This window comes from Pristis pectinata, chromosome 6 (genome assembly GCF_009764475.1).
Source record: "Pristis pectinata isolate sPriPec2 chromosome 6, sPriPec2.1.pri, whole genome shotgun sequence".
NCBI lineage: Eukaryota > Metazoa > Chordata > Chondrichthyes > Rhinopristiformes > Pristidae > Pristis > Pristis pectinata.
Genome location: NC_067410.1, coordinates 70,138,512 through 70,165,396, shown reverse-complemented (window position 1 = coordinate 70,165,396; position 26,885 = coordinate 70,138,512). Strand labels below are relative to the sequence as shown.

The following is a 26,885-nucleotide window of genomic DNA, read 5'->3' as shown; positions in this document are numbered from 1 at the left end:
TAAGTTTGAGGAAACAAATCTGAATTTCAAACAAAAATGTTTTTTTCTAAACACGCAACAGATCAGGCAACATCTGGAGAAAGGAGATAAAGACTTAGCTCTTACAACTCTTCACTGGAGCTGGTTCTGATGAAGGGTTATAAGACACAAGAACATTAGAAAGTAGGAGCAGGAGAGGGCCACTCAGCTTCTCAGACCTGCTCCGCCATTTTATATAATCATGGCTGTTCTCTGCTGACCTCAATTCCTCTTATGTGCTAGTTCCCCAAAACCCTCAATTCCTTGATCTTTCAGATAGTTATCCATCTCCACCTCAAATATACCTAATGATGTGAAGGATTAATGATCTGAAAGACATGAAACATTAACATTAATCATTCTCTGTCCACAGACAGAGTCGGACCTACTTAACCTTTTCAGCATTTTACTAATTTTATTTCAAATTTCTAGCATTTGGACTACTACTTATTTTCTCAAATTGCATGAAGTGACATTTTGCATTTCTTTTGTAAATGATGGTAGTTCTGACAAAGCCATGAACATTGTTTTACTTGGTTAGAATATTGTCAACGAGGAAAGAATCCTTGGGATGTGCACCTGGACGATTCTCAATTTCATGAAACATTTTAAATTGGCGCATTTAAAAATCAAAATCCTGTATACAATGAATCCACGTACAAATTATTTTTGTAAATGCTGAAGTTCATGGAGTCACTCTTTAATTAGAATCCAAAAAAGGTTCCAGAGAGAATGCATGCTGCTGGTAAACTCTCTTTATGCCTTTGTTTATAGTGCAGTGCATGAAATGGTCCCCTGTGCTTCAAATGATTTTTGTTCCCCTTATCTCCAGATCTTCTGCCTGACCTCTAGCACCATCTGTCCTTAAACACCATCTGGGTGATTGAGCATGTGCATAACATTTAGAAGTGTTTGGGGATAAATATTAAGGAAACAAAATCTTGAGATTTTTAGGGCATTGGATGAATAAAAGAATTTACAGGATATTGTTGAAATTCATACAAGCATTGATTATCATTTTACAGAGCTGTTACCTTGGTTTTAACCTAGAGGTAAATATTGTAAAGAGGTAGTGTTGGGATAGAAGGTTTGGTTTGCAGAGTTGTGGAGGTGGTGGCAGGGTGGCTGCTTTGATATAAAACCTAGAAGAACAGGTTTCCTTAATGTCCTGCTAAACGTAACTGCAAGGTTCCTTTCAATGGCAACCTAATGACTGATCTGAGATCCTTTAGGCAGAAACCCTGCTTCAGCAGTTTATAAAGAAGCCTGCAAGTGTTGGTAAATAGGTGAGATTGTGGATGAGGGGTGCTGTGGAGTACTGAAGGTACATATTGTGATGAGGTAGAGGTGGTGGTGGGGGGTCGGGGGGTAGTGGGGACAATAGAAGTCAGATCATAGAAAGGAATGATTAATTGAGGATGCCCTGCTGCCTGGAGAGAGACTCGATTGTTGGAAGGAACATATGGTAGTTGGGCAGAAAGTGGCTGAGCAAGAGTATGTTTTACAGGAAGAGTGTTTGATCCGGAGGAAACACTCCTGCTCTTCTTGGCCTACACATAGTGTTGCAAAACTTGTGAAAACCTTACAAGTGTAGCCTTCCTCACCTCCTTTCAATTTTCAGGCTTCCTAATCCCTGAGGGTCGAGTTACCAGTGGGCCACAATGTAACGGTTTTCAAAAGAAAACAGTGCATAATATTCAAATTGCAAGCCCGCTTCCTGAGACTGGATTAGCCACTTACCTTTCAGTTTACCTCCATTAAAACCCAAAGTGGGCATATTTGGGGCAGGTTGAAGTTCTGTGCCATAGGTTTTGCAGATTAACCTCTGGCATGATGCCAACGACTGCTTTGGGAGTTAAAATTCAACCCCTTGACACTGCACTTTCTTTTCAAAGGGAAAATAGCCTTCAGTTCCGTAATGTGATGGCTGAGCTCGAGAAGGATCCCAAATGTAGAGGGCTGCCCTTTCCCTCATTTCTCATCCTGCCTTTTCAAAGGATAACACGTTTAAAACTACTGGTACAGGTAACGATCCAAGAATATCCTATGGAAATATTTTATTGCCTATTAGTATAGTGATCATTACTTCATATGATGAAGGTAATCATACATTTCATGGGACATCAATAATGCATTACTCCAAATTGCTGGATTGGGTCAAGTACCTCTCCACTTCTATACTGCACAGTAAAATGTAATTTAACAAAAAGCTATTAAATGTTATGAATGTGTAAATATTTCTCAACCATTGAAAATAGTATATTTATTTTTAACTTGTTTAATAAGGGTTTTCTTTCACACAAGGGCTCAGTTGGATATAATGTGAATATTTTGCCACCTAAAACTTACTTAATAGATCACTCACTTTGAAAGGGATTGTTTCATGTTCCTAAAAACTATAGACAAGAAATTGCATCTTTAAAAAAATAATTAACTTAATTTTGATTTGTCCTGTGAACTGAAACCACTTAAGTATCTGAGAATTATTCCCAACAAGGCTAACTATTACGTTACTATCACTTATTGTGGTTGAATGAGGCTCATTCCTTCTTAACTTTAAAATGCTGTCACTGCCTCCCTGCTCTGGGAGAAAATGCAGGACACGTGGAGCCTTTTACTTAGTTTCTTCTTTGCCCCACAGAGATGTGGTATTTGTTCAAGAAAAATACAAATCAACAAATTTTTTAAGAATCTGCTGCTAAGTGGTTTATATCTCTGAATGCAATTTTGTTCATCAGAATATCTTGAAAATAGCTGAGGAAGAGTCAAAGAGAGAAAGTACAGCCGTGAGGGCACATCAAGAACTTGAAAAGGTAAAAGATTAACCTCTCTTAACATTTTAAGTTAACCTCCTTTGCTCACTCCATCGTCGTGGTAATAATGTAGTACAAACAACATTGCCCTGTTTTTTTGTACAAACCTCCTGATACTCATTTCAATGGATTCCACTGTTTCTGTTGCGTTTTTCCTCTTTTCCATCTTTACCTTTGTTACATCTTCCATGCAAGTATTCAGCATTCTTGATTACTGTTGCATAGTGTTTTTGTATGTGACAGAGGGATCACAATATATTACAAAGAACCATGACAACATACAGAGATGTTCTTTCAATTAGATTCCGACTTGTGCGCCGTTTACCTCTGACTACTTAAGATAAAATTTCTTTATTAGTCAAATGTACATTGAAACACACAGTGAAATGCATCTTTTTTTGCGTAAGAGTGTTCTGGGGGTACCCGGCAAGTGTCGCCATGCTTCCGGTGCCAACATAGCATGCCCACAACTTCCTAACCTGTACGTCTTTGGAATGTGGGAGGAAACCGGATCACCTGGAGGAAACCCATGCAGACATGGGGAGAACATACAAACACCTTACAGACAGTGGCCGGAATTGAACCTGGGTCACTGGCGCTGTAATAGCGTTACGCTAACCACTACTACCGTGATCATGTGTGATATTTGATGATGAAAGCTCAGAGAAGAGAAAAGGGAAGTGGGAAAAATTGCATCTAAATGACCCTTTAATCCATATATTTACATAGACACATTAGCTTAAAGACAAATGGTCAGAAAGGAAGATAAAAATTTTGGTTAAAGTGTGAATTTTAATTAAAATCAGAGAAAGTTGGAAATAATAATAAGGTCTGACAACATCTGTGGAGAGAGAAAAACAATTACATCTCAGTTTAATGACCTTTCAAAAGAACTGGGAAAAGGCAGAAATCAAAGATGTTTTAAGTTGTAGAGAAGGAGGAAGTATGGAGAGGACAAAGGCAAAATTTACAATAGATTGGAGGGCAAGAGAGACAATGACATTAATAGTGGTGCTGGTAGATGAGAGAGGGTGATTGGGGTTCACTAATCAAGCTGATCTGTCTGGAGGAGATGTAAATAAAATAAATGGATGAGAGCAAAGAAGGAGAGAATATACAAAAAGATCCATACAGGAACTGTGAGATAGATGTCATAAATCTGAAATAAAAACAGAGAATACTAGAAATACCCAGCAGTCAGGCAGCATTTATGGAGGTTGATGACCTTTCATCAGAAATGGATAAGTAGGTCAGATCATTTTTGTCTTTCAGATTTCTAGCATCTGCTGTGCTTTACTTTTCACAGATCCATTCATCCTTTTTATTCTCTCTCTCTCTCTGTTCTCATTCATCTCCTTCCACCTACAGGCAGACCAGTTGTGACTAGCAAGCCTTTACCACCCTCTCTCAGCTGACATCACCACCACTTGTGTCATTCAGTTGCTCTTGGTTTCTACCCTGTCACAGACACTCCATTCCTTTCTCCATCTTCTCAGCACCTTAAAGACATATTTGATTCTTAACCCTCTTCAGTTCGAATGGAAGGTCATCGACCAGTATCATTAACTCTTTCTTTCTCCACAGATGCTGCCTGTCCTGCTGAATATCTCCAGTATTTTCCAGCTTCTGCAATTTTTTGTTGCTTTTGAATTGCTGATTATTTTAATGTTCACTTTACCCTGTATGAGTCTGTTTAGGTAATATTGCTTGACAACAGCTGGTGGTTTCCATATTAAACACACAGGAAGAAAATCAAGTCTGTAGCTAAGTGACCAAGTGCCACAATATACCATCGCCCTGTTTCATGCTTGGCAAAGTGTTGATGTTTAGTGAAATCGTAATGAGGAGGGGCTGTTTCTGGCTTTTGCAGTGCAATGATTCATTGCTTTGTGACTCAATGCATTCCTTTATAAGTTGTTAGTGGATTCCTTTTTGTTCATCCTCTTTTTGCTCCACTGGAGTGGTGTGGATTAATTACTTACAGTCACTTTCCAATTAGTAAGTGGGCAAAAATGTTTTCTTTTCTGTATGATATTTCCAATAACCAATAAACAAAAGGAGTCCCACAATAATAGAACATAGAACAGTTCAGCACAAGAAAAGGCCCTTTGGCCCATGATGTCTGCACTGAACACTATGTTGAATTGAACTAAATCACTTCTGCCTGCACATGATCCATATCCCTCCATTCTCTGCACATTCATGTGTCTATCTAATAGCCTCTTAAATGCCTCTATCATATCTGCTTCCACCATTACCCTGGCAGCCTGTTCCAGACACCTACCACACTCTGTGTAAACAAAAACTTGACCCGCACATTTCCTTTAAATTTTCACCCTCTCACCTTAAATGCATGTCTTCTAGTACTTGACGTATAATTCCAAAAATTCAGCAAAATATTAATGGTGGAAATATTTAAAGAAACATAAATGGAAAAACAGGGCTGACATTGAAACAAAAAAAACATATCATTTTAAAAACCCATTGTATGTTGAGCTTTTTTAATATCCATATCAGGCAGGAGATCCATCAGGTATTTAAATAAGTAAAATTTGCAAAGTTATGGACCCTTTATGTAACCATCTCACCAAATACATGCAACTATTGTAATGACAAGAAATCAGTTGAAAGCATATCTATGTCTTCTCCAAGGATTTTCTAATTCTTGCAGAAATAGTTCAGTTAAACAAGAAACTGTTACAAATGTGGGATTCTTATTTGAAATGGAAACCCTTCCTGTGTGGCATCATTCTACTTTTATCTATAGTACACCAAGTACTTGTCATCCATTGACTTACTATCCATGGATCCGTGCATTTGTGAGGTCAGCTGAGTATTACTGGGACTGCTGGTAAGTATAGTGCGTTTCTCCAGACCCCTCTCCTATGATGTCTGGTGAATCCAGTTTTCCATGAGATGGATTGATTTTGATGCCTTGTGCTGGCAAGCAGAGAAATATCAATAATCGTAGAGTGGCCACGGTTAGGAACACCAGCAGTCAACAATGAGGGCAGTTTTGTGCCAGGACCAGGAGTGTGGGCAGAGCCTGAGGTCTGAAATGTTTGTGTATTTCAGCTTTTTTAACAAGCTGAAACTGACATAGAATTGTTATATCCCTGAAGGGAATAACTGCTGTATATCATTGCAGCGTTAGTGTCATTACCAGAGGCCTCAGTGCCACCTATGTATTTTTTGTTATATGTGGTGAGCCAGTACCCTTTTCCTTCATAAATAACAAAGGCTTAGTGTATAAGCATGCTAATCATTTGGTAGGCCAACTAGAGTATTGTACCTCTAAGAAAATTTCATCTGCGGGAACCAAGGCAGCAGCAGCTACATCAAGCATCATTGTTTCCGAACTGTGGCACCTGCCAAGTAAATCTTGCCATTTCCATATAATTATTTAATGATGATCATAAATCAAACAGTCATTTCATTCATAATTGAATATTAAACTAGTTAGCAGTGACAAAAAAAATGATCACAGAACATTGATACTCTGGGTTTTTTTTATGCTTGATCATCTAAAGATGCATTGACTACAAAAATTTGTCTGCTATTAAGAATGGTCTTTTCTTTTGTTGAAGATTATCAAAGAGTGTAGTGAACGTGTGAAAAAAATGAGCAGAACTGAACAGCTGATCAATTTTGAGAAGAAACTGGAATTTAAAGTCAAGGTATGTACAGAAAAATATTTAATAAAGAAGTCTGCATCTCATGGTGAGTAAACCAAAACTTCTTCAGAACAGAATGTAATGAGTAAACCAGAGAAACAACATAGAGAAAGAAAATTGTAAGGTAAAAAAGAAACTAAATTGGTTTATTATTGTCACATGTACCGAGGTACAGTGAAAAACTTTGTTTTGCATTCCATCCATACAGATCATTTCATGATATCAGTTAAATTGAGGTAGTACAAGGGAAAAGCAATAATAGAATTCAGAATAAAATGTTACAGCTACAGAGAAAGTGCAGTGCAGGTAGACAATAAGGGGCAAGGCCATGATGAGGTAGACTGTGAGGACAAGAGTCTGTCTTATCATACAAGAGGTCCATTGAAGATTCTTATGACAGTAGGGTAAAAGCTGTCCTTCAACTTGGTATAAAGCTAAACTTTTTCCGTTGGAAGTTTTAAATATTGTTTGTTATAATAAGTAAAGGAATTTGCTAATTGTAACTTGTGCAGAATACAACTTTCACCTATTAATTCACATTTTTAAGGATTTTTTCAGCAGTTTCTATGTAAGTCCTCGCCTACTTTATTACTGCCAAAGATTGCACCTAATTTAAACCTGTGTCTTTCCCAGTCTGTGCCAATCATCTCCCATTCTCGGTGGCTGCTGAAGGAAGGTGAACTTGAACAAATGTCTGGACAGAAAGCAACGCGAACATTTCGGAAGAAGAAATTGTTCAAGCCGGTCTACCTGATTTTGTTCAATGACCTTTTTCTAATAACCAGGAAACAATCCTAGTAAGTCCTTGGAAAAACCATTAAAGGTATCAGAAATATGGAGGAATTAAGTCCATTTATGTGTGGCTGTAGGTAATGGATAGGTTTTAAAACTTGTACATCCAATAAGAATCATTGAAGAATTGTTGATCTTGTTCTATATTATTGCTTCATTTTGAAATCTGAAATTTCTAGCTGCTGTATTATCTAGAATTTCTGGTTTGTGGGGGCATTGAGTCATGAATGTGATGCAGTGTTTATATAAATGGACCTTCAGCATAAAACTGGTCTAAATTCTGTGCTACAGACACAGGAGATTCTGCAGATGCTGGAATCTAGAGCAACACACACAAAGTGCTGGAGGAACTCAGCAGGTCAGGCAGCATCTATGGACGGAAATAAACAGTCGATATTTCGGGTTGAGACCCTTCAACGGGACTGATGAAGGGTCTCGACCCGAAACATTAACTGTTTATTTCCCTCCATGGATGCCACCTGACCTGCTGAGTTCCTCCAGCATTTTGTGTAAATTCTGTGCTAATTAGCAGTTTAACAAAAGGTGTCCAGAAGATGGGAAACAGGAAAGGTATAATTCTGACCCAGTCAGATATATCTTCTGAGCTACCCTGTTGGAACAAATCAGATGCAGCTTCACACTACATCTGGCTGTATATCTAATTTTTGACTGGTTGTTGCTGACACTAGTTGCCTAAAATGAGAAAATTATGCTAACATTCTTTACCATAATATATATATCTGGACAAAAACTAAAGGATAAGTTTTCCTTTGCCATTGTGGCCTATTGTGGAAGTGGAACATGAATCCCAAAATGTCACTGATAGTCCTGAAGGAATTGGAGCAATGGAATACCTTGAGATGCAGCTTTAACTACTATGCAAGGTGATTAAAAAAACACAAGGCAGTGAATTTTGATGACTTGAGTTTAGATCTCCTATTATCATTACAGAGGAACAGGTCTGTGTTATCTCATGCTGATAATGAATTGTATTTAAATAGTAGATGAGTTATTGTGTGATTCCTGTTGAACTTCTTTTCTACATTATTCAGCATAGATGTTCTTAACTGTGATATCTCTCCTTTCTAGCGGTGACAGATATGAAGTGTTTGACTATGCACTTCGAGGTCTTCTTCGAGTTCAAGAGCTGGAAGACCAAGGTCAGGCACTAGCAAATGTCTTCACCCTACGACTCTTGGAGAATAGTAATGACCGGGAGATTCAATATATGCTGAAAGCAAAGTCACTGTAAGTGTCTCAATATGGAGAAGGGCTCTGAAATAATAAAAAAAAGTTTGGTAATATGCATCAGAGTTCACACTACTACAAAAACTTAAGCAGGAGATTGATTCCAACAAATCCACTTGCCAAATTATTCTCACAAATCATAGGAGTGCAAACTGCAGAAAGAATAAACAAGCTAATATTTAGCATGATCTTAATCATCATAATGAAAGATCTTTCATTTGTACTTCCAACACTTTATCTTGTTTCAGGGTTTGAACTGTTCCTTTCCTTTTAACTCTTCCATTTATTAGCCAAATGATGGATTTTATAAAGCTGTATGCATATAATGATGGGATATAGATCATTCTACCTACAAGGCTTATCAGACAAGAATGTACAACTTGAATTCTTTCACACCAGCTTGTGGATTGTGACATATTCGGCAAAATTAATCTCTTATTTTTTTCTAGTTATTTATTTGTGAATGTGATAACTATCTCTGAGAACAGCAGGCCTGGCTGTTATCTCACTTAGCCTCGAAAGGAAGCAAAGCGAAAATAAATCAGCACACAGTTATTCAGTTAAAAAATTATGCAAATGGTATTCTAATAATATACAAGATGGAAGTTCTTTAAAAGGTTCTGTTGTCAAAACACTTCCCAGTTCTGTTTCATTTGGAATCTCAGTGCATCCAGCCTTTTTCCTACCAGTACTCCATCCACTATGTTGATTAGTTTAATAGCAAACATACCACTGTTCTTCTATAACTGGAATGTCACTGTCTTCATTTCCAGAATTCACCTTCTGTAGATATAATAGTTAATTGAACTACTGCCTCCAGTCAATTTCATGGAGCATTATTCAGAATTGCAAGTAAATGTCTAAAGTAGCTAAAAATGATCGATAGACTTTTAAATATTCTAGATATTAAGGTAATCAAGTGTGAATGGCGCTGAAGTAAAGGGTTAGCCATGATCATTTTGTATAGTGGAGCAGGCACAAGGGGAGAAATGATCTACTCTTCTTTCTATTGAAGTAAATGAATAGAATTATTACATTCGCCACAGTGTTCTAACACATAGTGTAGAATGTTTTATCAAGGCTTTAATCTGCTATTGCTAATGTTCAAATTGACTACAAGTAGGAATAATGTGAGCAATGTCACTTCACCATTTTCTAACACTTTTTGATGAGATAACAGAGAAAAGATATAAACTGTAGTTGTGGTTGTATAAATAGTGTTTAAGTTGGTATTTGATGAAGTAATGCGTATTAAATTAATGAGCAAACACAAAGCCTATGGTTTAACTGGGGCAGTGACAGCAAGGATACAAAATGGTGAGCTAAAACAGTTCTTCAGAAGAGAGGAAGATGTTCTGTTTCACTACATTAGTTTAACACAGTAACTGCTGCCGGTTTTGACATTTTTGTATAATGTAGCCTTAGGGATACTGTACCACTTTGAAATTTACAAGCTGTAAAAAAAAAACTTGAAACTGTAGGGGATTGTAAGAAGATAGCTATAGATTTAATTAGGACATATACTGGCTGGTGGAATGAGTAATGGCAGACTAAATTCAATGCAGCGAAGTGTTAGGTGATGCATCTTGGTAGAAAGAATAAGGATAAACAATACAAGCTAATAGGTGCAATTTTAAAAGGGAGGGGGAGGTGGTAGACAGAGATCTGGGAGTCTCTCCACAAATCTCTCAAGATGGTGGAACAGATTAACAAAGTAGTTAATAAGGCATTTAGGATCTTGTGCTTAATACTTTAAGCCAATGAGTCATGTTCAACCAATTTAAAATTACAAATTGTTTTGCTGAAAAAAACAAAGCTAAAATATTTCCTATTGCTGAAAGGTTGGTAACCAAAGGACGCAGAGCCAATGATGGTACCATGAAATTTTCATACTACATGTGGTTAGGATTTGGTATTTAATGCTTGATGAGGTGATGAAATCAGATTTATTTGTTGCCTTCAAAGAGATATTAGATAACATGAAGGACACATTATTGTAGGAATGTGAGGGAAGAGGTAATGAGTGCAAGTGACTAGATTGAAAGACTTGATGGGCCATCTTTGTGCTACCCTGTTGATGATTCCTTGATTTTTCAGAAACGTCATCCAACTCAAAATTATGAAAGTCACAGGTTCATTATGCCTTCCTTTATTTCAACATGGCAATTTGGTTATCAGTCAAAATTTTATGATTGAACAAACAATTACAAAAGCTGCTTTTTTATATAAAAATAAGCTGACAAAGAAATATCTCTTGAAAATATAATGGACCAACCAAAGAATGATTCTCAGTTCATCACTTATGGGGTTCTTAAATTTAAGAATTGATATTTTCTGGTTCTGTTGTACATAAATATTACAGAGCTGGAGTTTCCCTGCTGTCTTCATTTATTTACTGATTTTGTTTTTTGTGTCTGCATTTTTATTTTGCAGAAGTGATAAGAAACGCTGGGTTCATTCACTCATGCCAAACCGAAGAACTAAATATGTTTCTCCCAGCTCTTTGCATTGGGGTAAGGATTTACATATTATTTACTTTACTGAAACATCTAACCAACTTCAAACTCCATACTTAATCAGGGTAGAATTTTGTCTCTCATAATTTTGCTTGCACTAGTACTAGATGAATTAGAGCATACACTAGTATTAGAGCATCCTGCCTCCAAAATCTTTTCCACCAAAAAGCAGATGGACTTTGATCTGTACTTAAACTGTACTCTATTTGACCTGGAATTGGGTGTCCATGATGGATCCCATTAATTTAGCTTAATGTCTACCATAAGAATTGAAAGAAGTAACTATTATAATAGTTATATGACCAATAACAGATGTAATAATGCATGCCAAAGGCATTTCATGAAAGCATACTGAGCTACAGAGGACCACATGACTTGGTCAAAGAGCCAGGTCTTTATAAAAATCTTAAAAAGATACGAAAAGATCAAGAAGTAGAAAGGTTTAGAGAAGGAATTACAGAATGTAGGATCATGATAGCTGAAGGAATAAGTGGGAATGGCAGAGTAAATAAACTCAGAGAATCTGGGAGGTGAGTTGTAAGATTGGATGAGATTAAACAGATTGGGAGGAGCAAACCAATGAAGAGGGATTTTAAAATTTTAAAACTGAGGTATTATTTAACTGGGAGCCAATGTTTGTTAGCAAGCACAAGGAAGAAGGGTGAATGGAACCTAGTTTGTGTATAGAAATGGGCAGCAAAGTTTCCAAGTAGGAAAGAATAGTGAGGACAGTCAGGAATGTGTTCGAGTATCAAGTCTAGAAGCAGCAAAGGTGTCGACGAGAACCTGCCCTTATTAATTGTTGAAGAGCCATCTAGCCTAATCCTACTGCCCAGCTCCTGGGCCAGGCCTTCAAGGTTATAAGAATTAATGTGCATCTCCAGTGATGTTATCTCCCTCCACCATCCCTCTAGATTGTGGGCTTCAGACTTCAACTCTCTCTAGGTAAAAGAAAAAAATGACCTCATCTTTCCTATCCTTCTATCAATTACTTTAAAATTGTGATCTCTGCTTACTGACCTCTAAGCTGAAGGAAGTAAGTCCTTCCCATTTACTTTCATTTGCCCTGTAAAATGTTCCTGATTAGGTATCACTTCAACCCCTACTGCTCCAAAGCAAGCAAGCTCAACCTTATCCAATCCTTTCTCTGCCTATACTTCTCCAGTCCTTGCTCATCTTTGTAGATCACCTTTGCACCCTCTCCAGTACATCATTACTGCAGTGTGGTGACCAAACCTGGATGTAGCTCTGGCCTAGAGAGCTGTAGCATAATCACTCTGAGTACAAAATCAGAATACCATGTTCTGGGAATGAGGACAAATATTTGAGTTAGATTCAGTCTTACAGTTTAGAAATAGGTCTTTCGGGCCATCATGTTCACTCCAATCTTCAAGCACACATCAATACTAACCCCATTTACTAACACTTAACCCAGAGCCTTCTATTCCTTTGAAATTCAAGTGCTCATCTAGATAATTCATAAATGCTGTGAGAGTACCTGCCTCCAGCACTCCCTCCCACAGTGTGTTCCGGATTTCAACAACCCTCTGAGTGAAAGGATTCTTCTTCTAATCCCTTCTGAATCTACTTAAACCTATGCCCTTTCGTTTTAAGCACCTCTGATACGAGGAAAGTTTTCTTCCCTTTCTATGCCCCTCTGTACCTCAGTCAGATTTCCCCCTCGGCCTACTCCCCCAAGGAAAACAAACCCAACCCATTCAGTCTCTCACAACTGAAATGCTCCATTTCAGGCAACATCCTGGTGAATCTCTGAACCTCATTTTTCCCTTAAAGTGGTATGTGCTGGATTTTAGAAGCAAACTTGAATTGTTGGCTGTGCATGATGGTGGACCCCACAATGATAAAATAAGTGCTGCTGAGGCTGGCTGGATGCTGAAATTATTAAAATGAATATTTAGTACAGATTGTGGGCACAGCTTTGATCCTGGTTGGAAAGGCTTCAGAATCTACATGGCTGTCTTTGGGGCAACCCCCAATTCAGCCCATTATGGGGTTTCCCAATACTTGGAGGACATTTTCTCATCTGATGCTAATTGACAGACAACCAGTTTCACTGTTTGTTCAGTGTAAATATTTAACTTTCCTCTCCAACCATCTTTTAAAGTATATTGAACCAGAATGAAACAAAGATTATAAGAAACCTTGGGTGTCCAAAGGTTTCTTTCAATGTCTTTCATCTTCCAATGATCAAAGTAATTGTAAAAGTAATTATTATTTTATTTCACCTTCAATTTCATTTTCAATTCCTCAGCAAATGTAGGAGCTCTAACTTGCATGCAGTAAGACCTTATGGCCTAGATAACAACATTCAGGCAAGCGTTGATAGTGGCAAGAAACATTTGTACCACATCAGTGCCATGAGTCATAGAGACATAGAGCATGGAAACAGGCCCTTCAGCCCAAATGGTCCATGCCAACCAAGATGCACATCTGAGCTGGTCCCATTTACCTGTGTTTGGTCCATACCCCTCTAAAACTTTCCTATCCATGTACCTGTCCCAGTGCCTTTTAAATGTTGTTAATGCACCTCTGGCAGCTCATTCCATATACGGACCACCCTCTGAGTGAAAAGGTTGCCCTCGGGTTCTTATTAAATTTCTCCCATCTCACCTTAAACTTATGCCCTCTAGTTCTTGAGTCCCCAACCCTGGGAAAAAGACCGTGTGCATTCACCCTATCTATTTTAAATACCTGTGCTCCAATGGATAAAGTCTTAGCCTGCTCAACATCTCTCTATAACTCAGTCTCTCAAGTCCTAACAACATACTTGTAAATGTTTTCTGCACTCTTTCTAGCTTAATGGCATCTTTTATATAGTGAGGCGACTAAATCTGAAGACATATTCCAAGTTTGGCCACACCTATGTCTTGTACAACTGCAACATAACATCCCAACACCTATACTCAATGCACTGACTGATGAAGGCCAGCATGCCAAAAGCCTTCTTCACCATCCTATCTACTTGTGACACTACTTTCAGGGAACCATGTACTTGTAGAACAGAGGGACATTGGACTACAACACTCCCCAGGGCCCTAACATTCACTGTGAAAGTCGTACCCTGATTTGTCTTCCTAAAATGCAAGATCAGACAATGACCATCTCTAACAAGAGAAAATCTAACCACCCACTAGTGACATTCAATGGCGTTACCATCACCAAGTCCCCCATGATCAACACACTCACCTTAAACTCAACTAACTCAGCTGCACAATAGTCATGGCCACAAGAGCAGGTCAGAATTCGGGTAACCTGCGGTGACTATTTCATCTCCTGATGCCCCATGTCCATTCTACCATCTACAAGCGCAAGTTAGAAGCATGATAGAATGATCTCCACTTGTTTGGATGAGTGCAGCTTCAAAACTTCTCAAGAAACTCAACACCATTCAGCACAAAGCAGCCCATCTGATTGGCACCCCATCAACCATCCTAAAAATACATTCCATCCACCTCTGTACAGTAGCTGCAGGGTGTACCATCCATAAAATATACTACAGTTACTCGCCCAGGCTACTCCAACAGCACCTCCCAAACCTGCTAACTCTACTGATGCATGGTAACACCACTGCCTGCAGGTTCCCCTCCAAGTGCTATGCCATCCTGATTTGGAAATATATTGCCAGTCGTTCGTCATTACTGGGTCTAAATACTGATACTCTCTTTCCAACATCATGAGGGGCATAGATAGGGTGAATGCATGCAGTCTTTTTCCTGGGGTTGGGGAATTAAGAACTAGAGGGCATACGTTTAAGGTGAGAGGGGAGATATTTACTAGGGACCTGAGGGATGCTCTTTTCACCCATAGGGTGGTTTGTACATTGGAATGAGCTGCCAGAGGAAGTGGTTGAAGCAGGTAAATTAACAACATTTAAGGCACTTGGACAGGTACCTAGACAGGATAAGTTGAGGGAGATATGGGTCAAATGTGGGCAAATGGGACTAGCTTAGATGGGCGTCTTGGTTGGCGTGGACCAGTCGGGCTGAAGGCCTGTTTTTATGCTGTATGACTCTATAACATCCCTGTGAGCATGCCTTCACCAGAAGGACTGCTGTAGTTCAGGAAGGCAGCCCATCAGCACCTTCTCAGAAACAATAATGAATGGGTACTTAATGCTAGCCTGGCCAGTGAAGCCCAGTTGAGAAATGAATTAAAAAAAACTCATGTTTGGTGGTCTCTTCTAGATTGTCCTCAGGTGCAGTGCATTCAGAGGTACACAGCACAGGAACCTGACGAGCTCTCATTGGAAGCTGCTGACATCCTCAGCGTTGTTGAATGGACATCTGACGGTAAGTAGAATTGCAAAATCGCAGGTGCAAAATCATAGTATTACTAAGTAACTGTATACTTTATTAGTACCCCTTATATAGTGAATCTCTAGTTTTATCCCACTGTGTCCCTAAGTAGTAGTAAACTGAACAGACCACCAGGGTGGCAAATGGTCTCAAAGCACACAGATTCAGTGAAAGGAAATCATATCGGCTTTCTACTGAAACAGTATTTTTATGATATTATTGCACACTGTAGAAGTGAATGAGAGAGCTTCCTTAACTGTCAGGGGTAGCTGTCAAATCACCAAATGAGGGTATTTTGTTGAAAGAATGGAGAAGGTATGCAGGGTCCAAGACATGATTGAATCAGATCCCAATGGCCAGCACTAGTGGTTGGCTGTTGTGGGTCACCAGCAGTATTGTCAGTGAACATAACTCCTGTAGGTCTGAAGTCTCCTGTTCTCTTCTACATTGACAATGGACTCTGAATGTGACTATTACCAGCTCTGCTGGAGTCCTGAGTAGAGACTGTCTTTTGTAAGTAACAACAAACCAGAATTCCATGTTCTGTGGTGAAATACCTTTAGTAGGGCTTAATATAACAGCTGATACTAGGATACCTTTCCCTTTCTGTATACCCCTCCTTGCAATGAGTTGAGCCCTGTGAATATTCCCGACCACCCTAGGGCATCGATCCACTAACAATCAGATGAGACATGACTCCCCATGAATGACCAGTGCATTTCCTTGACTGCAGTCCCTGTCACAGGGGTCCAGACACCTAAGGAAGGGGAAACATCATCCCTGCATCTGGTGTCAAGTCCCATAAGAATGTTGACATCTTGACCACTTCACCCTTTCAGATGGCTGTAGCTCTGTGGCCAACTGCAGTAACACTATCCTGATTGTAGCACTGTCCTGATTGTAATAACACTGTAGCTGACTGCAGTAACTCTGTCTTGACTATAGCAGCTGCCCTGCCTGCAGTAATTCTGTGGCTGAGAGGTCACATTTTTAGGACAAGGTCCCACAGCCACAGCCAACAGAAAGTACATAATTCCCTTTTGATCTAAGAGTATTTTTGCACTCCCACTCATCTGTTGGCCTGAGTAAACAGTACTTCAGCTATCTTTCCCTTTCCTGTCTGGTACCTACGTCAGTTGATTGATACAATTTTAATAATTGCAATGAGAACAAAATTTTAAATGAGGAAACAAAAGCTTTTAAACCCGCCCCCACCGGTTTCTGCCAAACCCATTCCTTCTTGAAACCAATGACTTCAGCATGATGGTACTTCTGAAAGCTTCATAAGCTAAATTCAGACATTAAGACTGTCTGTTTTAGAAAGCTCGCTCTTCAGCTAAACAAACCTTCCCCAGTGGTTGGACTTGTGGATATTTTACTGTTCCTCACAGTCCACAGCCTGCAATCAGAGCCTTCTGAAAGCTTGGTTCTCTCAAAACCTAATGGAAAGCTGCACTTTCTGGTCAATTTCTTGATTGTGCACACAAATTTGCTTTACCAGACAGTCCCAGCACAGCCTCCTAGAACCATTAATGGAGGCACAGTCAGCCTGTCTTCCTGCAAGTATTGCTACATGGTTTATGTTTTTTTTCCAAATTGCAAAATAACGTGATGCAAACTATGATGTGGTCTCATTGAAACATTCAGCATTCTTATGGGACTTGACACCAGATGCAGGGATGATGTTTCCCCTTCCTTAGGTGTCTGGAACCAGGCATCACAGTTTAGAACACTGAGTCAGCCTTTCTTCCCCCAGAGAACAGGGAACTTCTGGAATTTTTTCTCCAAGTGGTTGGTGGAGTTCAGACAGAGTATGCAAAAGAAGGATTGATAGATTTTTGGATATTAAGTGAATCAATGGATATAGGGTTAGTGCAGTAAAGTGATGCTGACATAAAAGATCAGGCATGACCCTATTGAATGGTGAAGAAAGCATGAGAAACTGTATGGTCAGTTCCTGCTTCTATTTCTTACGTTCTTATGTCCTCCTGTGGAAAGCTGTCACCTGTAATGAACCAGGCTGCATTTTCTAACTTTGCTTCCATGCAGATTAGCTGAGGTTACTGATATTTTCCCATTGCATTTAAGAAGGGACTAAAGAAAACTCAGGGTTCTACTCGATCTTATTGTAACAGGAAGTATATGTCTCCACTCCTTATTGTTCACAGGGTCTTTGTAATAACCACTATCATTATCTCCCTGATGAAGAATAGCCTCCACACATTTTCTTCTTCTGAGGCCATCCCTCAGGATCAAGAGTGACTTACTTCTGCTCTGGCTTTGTGGATTCTGAGGTTGCCGATGAGGCCAATATGAGAACCACAGACTCTTCCACAGATGGGCAAGTGGAGGCTGACTGGGAGAGTAAATGGATAGTTTGCAAGTGGTCACTCCTCTTATTACTTACACAGGTCCTCTGTGTGCTCCTGATGCATGGCCTTGAGATTCTCAACAACGTCTCAAATACTCCTCCTCCACACCATGCAGTTATGAGCCAGAGATTCCCAGGAGTCCACCCACATTTCTAGAGATGACACAGGTGTGTAGCAGGGAGAGCAGCCTGAGTTCGATCCTGACCTCTGGTGTAGTCTGTATGGAGTTTGCATGTTTCCCCTGTGATTACCTAGGTTTCTTCTGGGTGCTCCAGTTTCCTCCCACATCCCAAAGATGAGTAGGTTGATTGGTTAATTAGCTGCTGTAAATTGCCCCTTAGTTTGTAGGTGAATGGTAGAATCTACAGGGAGTTAATGGAAATACAGGGAGAATTAAATGGAATTAATGTAGGATTAGGATAAATGGGCATTTGATAGTGCAGAGTCAGTGGTTCAAAAGGCCTGCTTCAATGCTGTATGACAGGCAAGGACATGTGCTTTTGTCTGTTCTCTGAGAAATGCCTTCTCTGGGTGGTATTGCTTGGTACCCTTCTCGCATTGTTCACCAAAAGATACTGAGCCATATTTGCTATTGTTTATCAGCCACCTCAGTGGTCTGCTAATGCTCTAGAATGACAGGCAGGGACATTTCTGACTGGACATGCCTTTTGGTATCAAAAGGTAAGCTGGTGTTAGGACATTTATTTATGTAAATTAAGGGCCGTCCTTCTGCTTCAGGTGCCTACTCCATTGTTGGACTGCCTAGACCTGGCCTCTCTCAAAGCCTAAAAAATCCTGGATTATGCAATTTCTGCATATTTCTCAAAGGGAAAATGTCATGGCAACTAAACAAAAATAGGTCAGAATGTTCTGAAGGATTGGAAATTGAAAATTAAAATAATGAGAAAAGTCAGAAGTGTATTAATCAGTTCAAGGTGAGTCTGGCAACATTTTTAGATTCAAAATTCTCATTGCAATTAACAATGGAAGTTCAAAAAAGCATTTATTCAATTATTTCATATTAGTAGTCAGTACTTTAAGAGGATGGTTTGTATGTCAGTGTTTCTTGAAAAACATTTATTTGGGGGAGGAACAAAAAAGTCTTGGTTAGTGATGAAGATAGAGTTGTCAACCAGAAAGGATGGTGGCATTGGGAGGGGCAAGTTGTGCAGGAGGGAGTTTGTTGGGGTGGAAGATTAGGACAGGATGGAAGGATGTCAGTTCAAACCAAGGGCTGGGCTGTGGTGAGGGAGGGAAGTGACTAGAAATCTGGGCTGGAAACTGGAGTTTGGAAGCTGAGGAAAATATCTGGTTAATGTGAGGTTGGGGAAGAGTGAGAATAAAGACGACCAGTATGGAGTGGGGGATAGGAGTTGGAAAAGGAACATGAGTTTTTGTAAAAACATTATGCCATGAAGTTCATGCATGACCAGGAATGTATCACTTAATGTCTAGAAACTAAACTGTGTCATGCTGTATTTTGGTGCACCATGCGATCCAACATCCTTGAAAATTAAAGTGTGAATAAAAATTGGGGACTGTAAACTCCATAATTTATTTGTTCAGATCTCCTCTGTCAATGGCACAGTAGAATCTTGGAGGACACTGGACGTGTGCAATGCCATCCAATGATGCGCAGTGTACAGTTGAATACTTTTCCAAGATTTTCATTGACAATGGAGTGGCCTATGAGAATATGTAAGCCACATGTGTAAAACAGTCTTCTCACACTCCCATGAGGAATATTTCTGTGTTAGCCTCCCTGAGGAGATGACTTGGTGCTTTTGAAATTCCAAACTGCGTGTCAATGACCAAAATGATTATTGGTCTACCACATTGTGACTATTTAACACAACTCCATGAGTACCTTGAAATTCTGCCCTTAATGTCTGCCATTGTATTGCAAGATATGATCATGAAATGCATGACAATTATCTTCAATGAATAAATTATTTAGATCTGGGCTATTAAGGATTGAATGGTGAATTTCATTAACATAAGAGTCCTGAAATATAATTGGAAACCAGAGTGAAAATGGATTTGTTTTAGATTTCTTCCTCCACTATCTTAAGAGAAGGTCGTTGTTTTTATGATTAGTTTGATTTTCATCTCCCTCCGCTCCCACCCGGCAGTGAACTTGCTACAAAAAGAGATTAGTTCGTTCCCTATCAGAGTTATAAATGCCATAAGCATCATGATGGTGGTAAGAGATACCAAAGTGAAAAATGTGTTACTATCCTGTAACATTTCCCACTTCAAAAAAAACATCCTTTAAAACTTTATTTTAAAAAGATTGAACAAAATGTTTTTTCACAGTGCATAACTTGATTAGCTCTGATAAGTGGACAAGCTTTGATGTAAATGACCTTGTCTCTACATGTCCTGTCCATCAGGCTGGATATTAGGAGATCGCCTGCATGACGGAGAGAAAGGCTGGTTCCCAAGCCTAATGGTTGAAGAGATCAAAAACCCACAGCTCCGAGCTCAGAACAGAAAAGAATGCTACCGAATCTATAAGGCGGAAGAATGCCATGGCAATAAAAGCAAAGAAGGGAGAAAATTTACCAACAGAAATGTGATCCATCAGCAGTGATCAAATCTTTGTATTTTGTTAAGCTTGTATTTTTAACAGATTGTGAAACTCCCACCATTCTGCATGGCAGTGCTAGCAGTGAATATTTGCCAGAAAACTGCAGATTGTGAACTGTTTTTATTTAATTTACAGAATGCTACATCTTTTTAAATTATTTCATCTACACAGTGAAAGCATGATTGAAGTGAATGTGTTTTATCGACAGAATGTAGCCATGAAACGCAATGAAGGGAGATTATTTGGACTTTATTTTAACCAAGTAATGGTTAATTCCAATTTAAATATAATGGCAGCTATCAAGACAGAAAAATATATATACATGAATCAAAGTAAATCTTGCTGTGCTTGGTTAAAACTTGTATGGCAAATGTCCAGAGGATGAATTTTAAGATGGAATGCACTAGATAGAAATTTGAAAAGAATCCATTAAGAATTATACTCTGTAATATGGCTGAAAACTGCAAATCTCTTTACATTAACTGTGAAGATGAAGTAGATCTTTTGACCTGGTGCCATGCGGATTCCTATACAAACCCATACAACTAATTTTTTTATTAAGTAAGAATTTACCAAAAAGGAGTTTCCATACGTGAAATTTAGCCAGCATTAGATTAATTCTGAACTTTAACTCCTGGCATTATTACTTGCTATGTTACCTCCTAACTTCAAACATTTGCTGCAATTCTCATAAATTGATCTTCATTACAAGGATCAAGATGAAAGAAACCAACCATTAACTGAAGAAGTAAACAAACAAATCAAGTGAGAGGACTAAGGAAAAAAGCTTAAAAATAAGTTTGGACAGGAAGATGTTATATTCTGTATCCAAGAAAATTTATTCAATTTCATAATAAACCCTGTGGCTGTGTCCACGTGCAATATGGGATGGAGAAAAGAGAAAACAATCACAGTTAAGTACTTGTCTATAGCTTAAAAACAACTCTGGTAGATGGTTTTAAAGATAAATAGGGAGGGAAACTGGCAAAAAAAAAGTGATTTTTGTTAACCTGCCAAGCCCTCGATACTCCAGTGCACCCAAAAGGATGTGTTACATGGACAATGCAGCAGCTTGTAACCAAAGCTTCCGTTGGGTGCCATTAAATGCAAGGTTCGGTTGTGTCCAGAGTGTCTCGACGAACTTTCTGGGCACTACACATTTAAAAAGAATGAAAATGTACATCATAGGATTTGGGTCAGAGGCCAAGCTGGTACAATCAGATGGCCAGAGGTTACAAAGCTGATTTGGCCAAAACTGAGGGGTGGGGGTTGCTGATGGAGGGATTGAGGGCTATGCTATGGTCAGGGATGGAATGAGGGGGTGTTGTAAAGGGATTGTGGCCAACCTTTGGGTTCAGGAGGATGTGCCTAGAATTGAGTCGATGACCCAAGCACAATGTTGTGGTAAGTGTGGAGTGGGTGAGGAATGTTCAGATGGGGTTGGGGTTGGAGACTAAGGCCATCAATGGGGGACTCAAAGCATTCTGCCATTGTATGTTCAGTGAGATTGGAGTTGACCTGGGGTCAGGAAGAGAAGGAGATCAGGAAATCAGAAGATTGGATTATTGGTGTAATAGGAAGTGTGAGAGTTGGTAATCAGGAGACTGGAGGGTTGGGGGTGGAGAGTTTGACAGTCAGGTTCTGTTTTTCAGGGGTGAGTTGGCAATACATCAGGAGTGAATAGGGGTAGGGACAAACCATTGGGAGTCCAGAATGAGGCAAGGTGAGTAAGACTCTTACTTGAGAGGAGTCACTGTCTAGCATAGCTTTGGAAAATCTAGCTGGCTCAGGCGTGTTCAGTGGTATTGCTCTGGGACTATATTGGTCAGAATTCTCCCACAATATCCCAACATGGCGATGTTCAGTGAATGATGGAAATCACTCTTGGAATACCAAAGTGACTCACATCCACATGTGCTGGAATGAGATTTCCACCAAGAAACCACTAAGAAATGATCGTTATGACTTTCACCTTGTTTTAATTGTATATTGTTGAAAAAGACATTATTGTGAAATTGAATTTCTAGGCTGATGAGCTATAAGGGTTTCTCTGGGAGCTATTATATCAATGACTTAATTGGAAAGAAGTTAAACAGTCTAAGGAAAAGTCATCGGCATTAACTCCAATCCATTTTCTGCTCCCTCCCTGCCAATTTTATAATGCTGTATAGGTATTGTCTCAGGATGAATCAGACTGTTCCTTCCTTGGGATCCCATTTGACTTGAATTGAGTTACTGACCATGAATACTCTACATCACAAAGACTGCCTATCCTTCAATCTCTAAAATATAGCTTGCATTTGCTCTGCCCCAACCTGTCCCATGTTGAAAACGTTATCCATAGTTTTATCTCTAGATTCAAATACTGCAATCCAATCATCATAAAATCACTAAAGCCTATGTTGCCTGGACCTTAACTCACGCCAAATCCCACTCACCCAGTACTCCTGGTGTACATAAATTTAAATTCCTCTGATCTTTAAACTAGGCCTTTTCATGGTAGCTATCTGGTTGGATTGATTTTGTCTAGGCTAACTCTAGTGGGGATTTGAGCAAGGGCTGGACAGTTACACGTCCCATTTTTCAGATAAAATGTTAAGCTTAAACTCTTTATACTCTCTAAAGTAAATGCATGTCATCCAATGGCACTACCTTGAAGAAGAGCAGAGAAGTTGTATCCTGTTGGCCTGGCTAATATTTGTTCCTCAATCAACATCATTAAAAGAATGAGGAATTGCATTGCTTTTTTGTGGGAGCTTGCAATGTACAAATTGAATGCAAGTTTCCTACCTTGCAATAGTGACTTTACTTCAAAAGTATTTCTGGCTGTAAAATACTTTGAGATGTCCTGTGAAAACTATGTCAATGGAGCTGGCCACTAAGAACAGGAGAAATTATATCAATTTTACAACAATGTGAAGAGAGATTCAGCATTTAAGATCTTTTCAGCCAATAACTGTGTCAGAATTTTATTAGCAGTAACGTAGGTTGGAGATGTACCATAGCTCTCAATTGTGTCAAAGTTATCAGATGCATGGTAGTGTTATAATTATTTGGGCCAGATTTTCCTCTGGGCATAAATAATGACCCAGAAACATGGAGAAAATCAACCTATCAATGTTCTACATAAGTGCCATCATTGGCTGAACTTTGACAGCGATGCAGCACACCAAGAGGTTTAGAGTAAAAAGGTGTAAAAATTACCAATATAAATATTGTGGTTCTGAATTAGTCATTAAGTGACTGTTAAGCATTTATGAAACATCTCAACAAATGAGAGTAAAGAATGAACAGAAATTAATGTCTTGCATTGTAAAACAGTTTCAGCGACTTGTGAAGAGTTTTGTCGATCAAGTGGTCCTTCATTTTACATAGATGCGGAATTTCTGTAATCATATAAAGAAGACGATTAAAATAGCAGTGTTATAATAAATGGGTCCAGTGAAGGTTTTGTGGTTATGTCTGTCAAATGTGCAATTATGCATGTTTATTTGATTTACAGTCCCTGTAGGATTTGAAATCGCTTCAACCCATAGTTGATAAGTAGCACCATGAGCTTAATCTGAGTTAAGTCACACTGCCACCAGGCAGTATTTTTATGATGCAACTATGCCAGAACACATCCATCTACATCTTATTAATTTTCAAAAGCTACCATGTGGAGTAGGAACATTGAGGATGTGAATATTTATAGAGAGACCACCTACACGGCGGAGGTCCATTTAAAAATGTGCTTCAATCACCGGTTTTAATAGCTCATACAGATTTGGAATACTGTCAGTTGTTAGCATCTCCTGCAGCTGGGAGATGGGTACTGAACAACACAGGATGTGTGAAGCATTAGCCTGAATGCTGACTGACATTGTAACTATGGATTAAAAACCAGCCATCCGTGGGCATGTTTGTCAAAACTACTTTTATTTGAAAGATGTTTTTTTTAAAATTTTAATCAGGATTAAAACCTGATTGTGGTATAAATACAGCTCATCAGCGTTCAGCTCCAATTTGTAACGCAGCAGATGATTTACCATAAAATTACTGGGTGATGGCTCTCAATGTTTTTGTTTTATGTTTATAATTTCATTGAATGTAAAACATTTGAGGACCAGACTGTTACAGTGTGTATAACATTGCTTGTGACCACTGTAGTACACACAATACTATATTTTCCACCTGTAATGGTGGTTGTGTACAAATTAGATAAATTAATTTAAATATAAAATTGTAGGTCAGCTGGAGTAATTCAGTGGGTTAAGCAATGTTAGGTTTTTGCATGAGGTCTGATGAGGATGTTTGGGAGAACTCAGGGCGGACCTGGAATCTTGGAGTACCAGCGGAAAGACTGAGAGCAATTCAGTCTGTTAATGCATAACTGGCTGAGGTCTGGATGTACCTGGGGGAGTGTGGGTGCTAAAGATTTTGACCACTCACATGTGAAGGATGTGACACATTATTCATTATTTGACTAGGTTCTCAAGGATCTTGGGGGCCTGAGACTGGTATACTTTAGTCTCACTGGGAACAAAGGGAACACGAAAAAGATGCGGTGGGGATAGGGAGGGTAGTTGATGGCGAGGTCCATGATTTTGGAGCACTTGCAGGATGTGAGCTGGCATGTGTGGGGTAGGGGGTTCTGACACATTATTCACATTAATGCTAAGTTATCTGAGGACTCTATGATCTTTGATGGGGAGGGGAGGAGGATAGGATACAGGAGCATTGAGGAATTCTGAGAGAAAGGGTTTAAATGTGGGTGGAGCAGTTTAAGCAACCTCACTTGGGACTAGAGAGCACCCAGCATGGAATGTGCTCTTAACAATGTAGGAAAAGGGCTGAGTTGAACTGTTAATTGAAACAATGATTGTAACTGCACCAGGAGGAGGAACCCAGGGATGGGAGCAGAGTGCAAATGGCTGAATGTGGGAGGAGTGCTGGAGATTAAGAGGCCACTCATCAGGCTGAAAAATATCAGCATCCATGAGTTGGTTAGGAAATGAAGAGAAAGGACAGTCGGAACCTCTAAAGGTGTGGCAAGAATATGTGGCGGAAACTTGCCTAAAGTACTGGTGGATAGGATGGACAGGTTCAATAGTAATTTGTGTATGTCTATTTTGTTTATCAGCATCAATTATAGTCATAGGGGTCAGCAGGAGGGTGCGGAGCCTGAAATACCATATTAGCGAATTTTAGGGACTGTATTATGAAAGTGGTTGTAGTGCTTAATTGTAGGTTTGAATACTCCCTTAATGGCTCATTGTGGAATAGAAACATACAGAATACAAAAGCCTACCTTCTTGTATTCCAAACCAGCTCAGCCTCATTTATACATTGTTCAATCCCTCCAATATATTTGATTTTTTACCACTTTTATCCTTCAGGAGAAATGGGCAGCATTTTTCATCTCTGGAGAAAGCTCTGAGCAGTTTTCTTGAACCTCTTGCATTCTGTGTTTTGGAGGTATTACCACAGTGCTGTGAGTTAGGGGTTCTAGATTTTGACATGTAGGTGGTGGGAAGAACTGTGATATATTTCAGTTTCTGTCACACGTATTGGTTTATTATTGTCACTTGTACCGAGGTACAGTGAAAAGCTTGTCTTGCATACTGATCGTACAGGTCAATTCAATACACAGTGCAGTTACATTGAGTTAGAACAGAGTGCATTGAGGTAGTACAGGTAAAAACAATAACTGTACAAAGTAAAGTGTCACAGCTACAGGGAAAGTGCAGTACAGGTAGACAATAAGGTGCAAGGTCACATGTATAACTTATGATGGAGTTCCCATGTATTTCTTGCCTTTATTCTTCAAGGTGGTAAAGTTTTTGCATTTGGGAAGTGCTGTGGAAGGAGCCTTGGCTTGTTGTTGCAATGCATCTTGTAAGTGCAATAACAGCGTGAGGTTGCTGGAGGAAGTGAATGCTTGAGGTGGAGGATGGATGCCGAGCAAGCAGATGGCTGGGGCCTGAATGATGTTGAGCTTCTTGAGCACTTAGAGCTGCACTTATCCTGGCAAGTGGAAGTATTCCACAACACTTGTGTCTTGTTAATGCTGGAGAGTCTTTGGGAAGTCAGTTGTCGAAGGGTGAGCTTTGATAAAGTTAAGGCCACCCAAGTATCAGGAGAGGCAATTAAACTACTTCCTGTTAAGAATAGTCGTAGCCCTGTACTTACGTAGTGTGAATATTAGTTAATAGCTTAATCCTAAATTCTTGTTCAAGTTTTCATTCTTAGACGAGTTGTAAATGGTACCAAACTTTGCAATCATCCCCACATCTGAGCTTATGATGGAGGGGCTGTGAATGACGAAGCAGCTGCATACGGTTGGGCTAAAGACATTCACCCTCAATAGTCTGACAATTGGCATCCAACAAGAATAACTAATTTCCTCTGTGCTAGAAATGAATCCGGCCTGTGAAGAGACATCCCCTGTATTCCCACTGACCAATTTTACTTGTGTTCCATGATGTCACACTCGGTCAAATGAAGCCTTGATATTAAGGGTGGTCATTCTCACCTCACCTCTGGAATTTAGCCTTTTTTTTTGCC

General features: G+C 39.3%; 1 protein-coding gene across 5 annotated transcripts in view; it reads left to right on the top strand.

Annotated features, from left to right (window-relative positions):
- ngef (neuronal guanine nucleotide exchange factor) overlaps window positions 1-23,748 on the top strand; it is a 63,842-nt gene extending 40,094 nt beyond the window's left edge. For all 5 annotated transcript variants that reach the window (XM_052017756.1, XM_052017755.1, XM_052017758.1 and 2 more), the window contains 8 exons: window positions 1,914-2,043; window positions 2,757-2,831; window positions 6,419-6,508; window positions 7,139-7,302; window positions 8,387-8,545; window positions 10,979-11,058; window positions 15,267-15,371; window positions 20,143-23,748. In XM_052017756.1, coding sequence (XP_051873716.1) covers window positions 1,914-2,043; window positions 2,757-2,831; window positions 6,419-6,508; window positions 7,139-7,302; window positions 8,387-8,545; window positions 10,979-11,058; window positions 15,267-15,371; window positions 20,143-20,342 — 1,003 coding nt within the window. In that variant the 3' untranslated portion in view covers window positions 20,343-23,748. The remainder of the gene's footprint in view (window positions 1-1,913; window positions 2,044-2,756; window positions 2,832-6,418; window positions 6,509-7,138; window positions 7,303-8,386; window positions 8,546-10,978; window positions 11,059-15,266; window positions 15,372-20,142) is intronic.
- The last annotated feature ends 3,137 nt before the right edge of the window (window positions 23,749-26,885 follow it).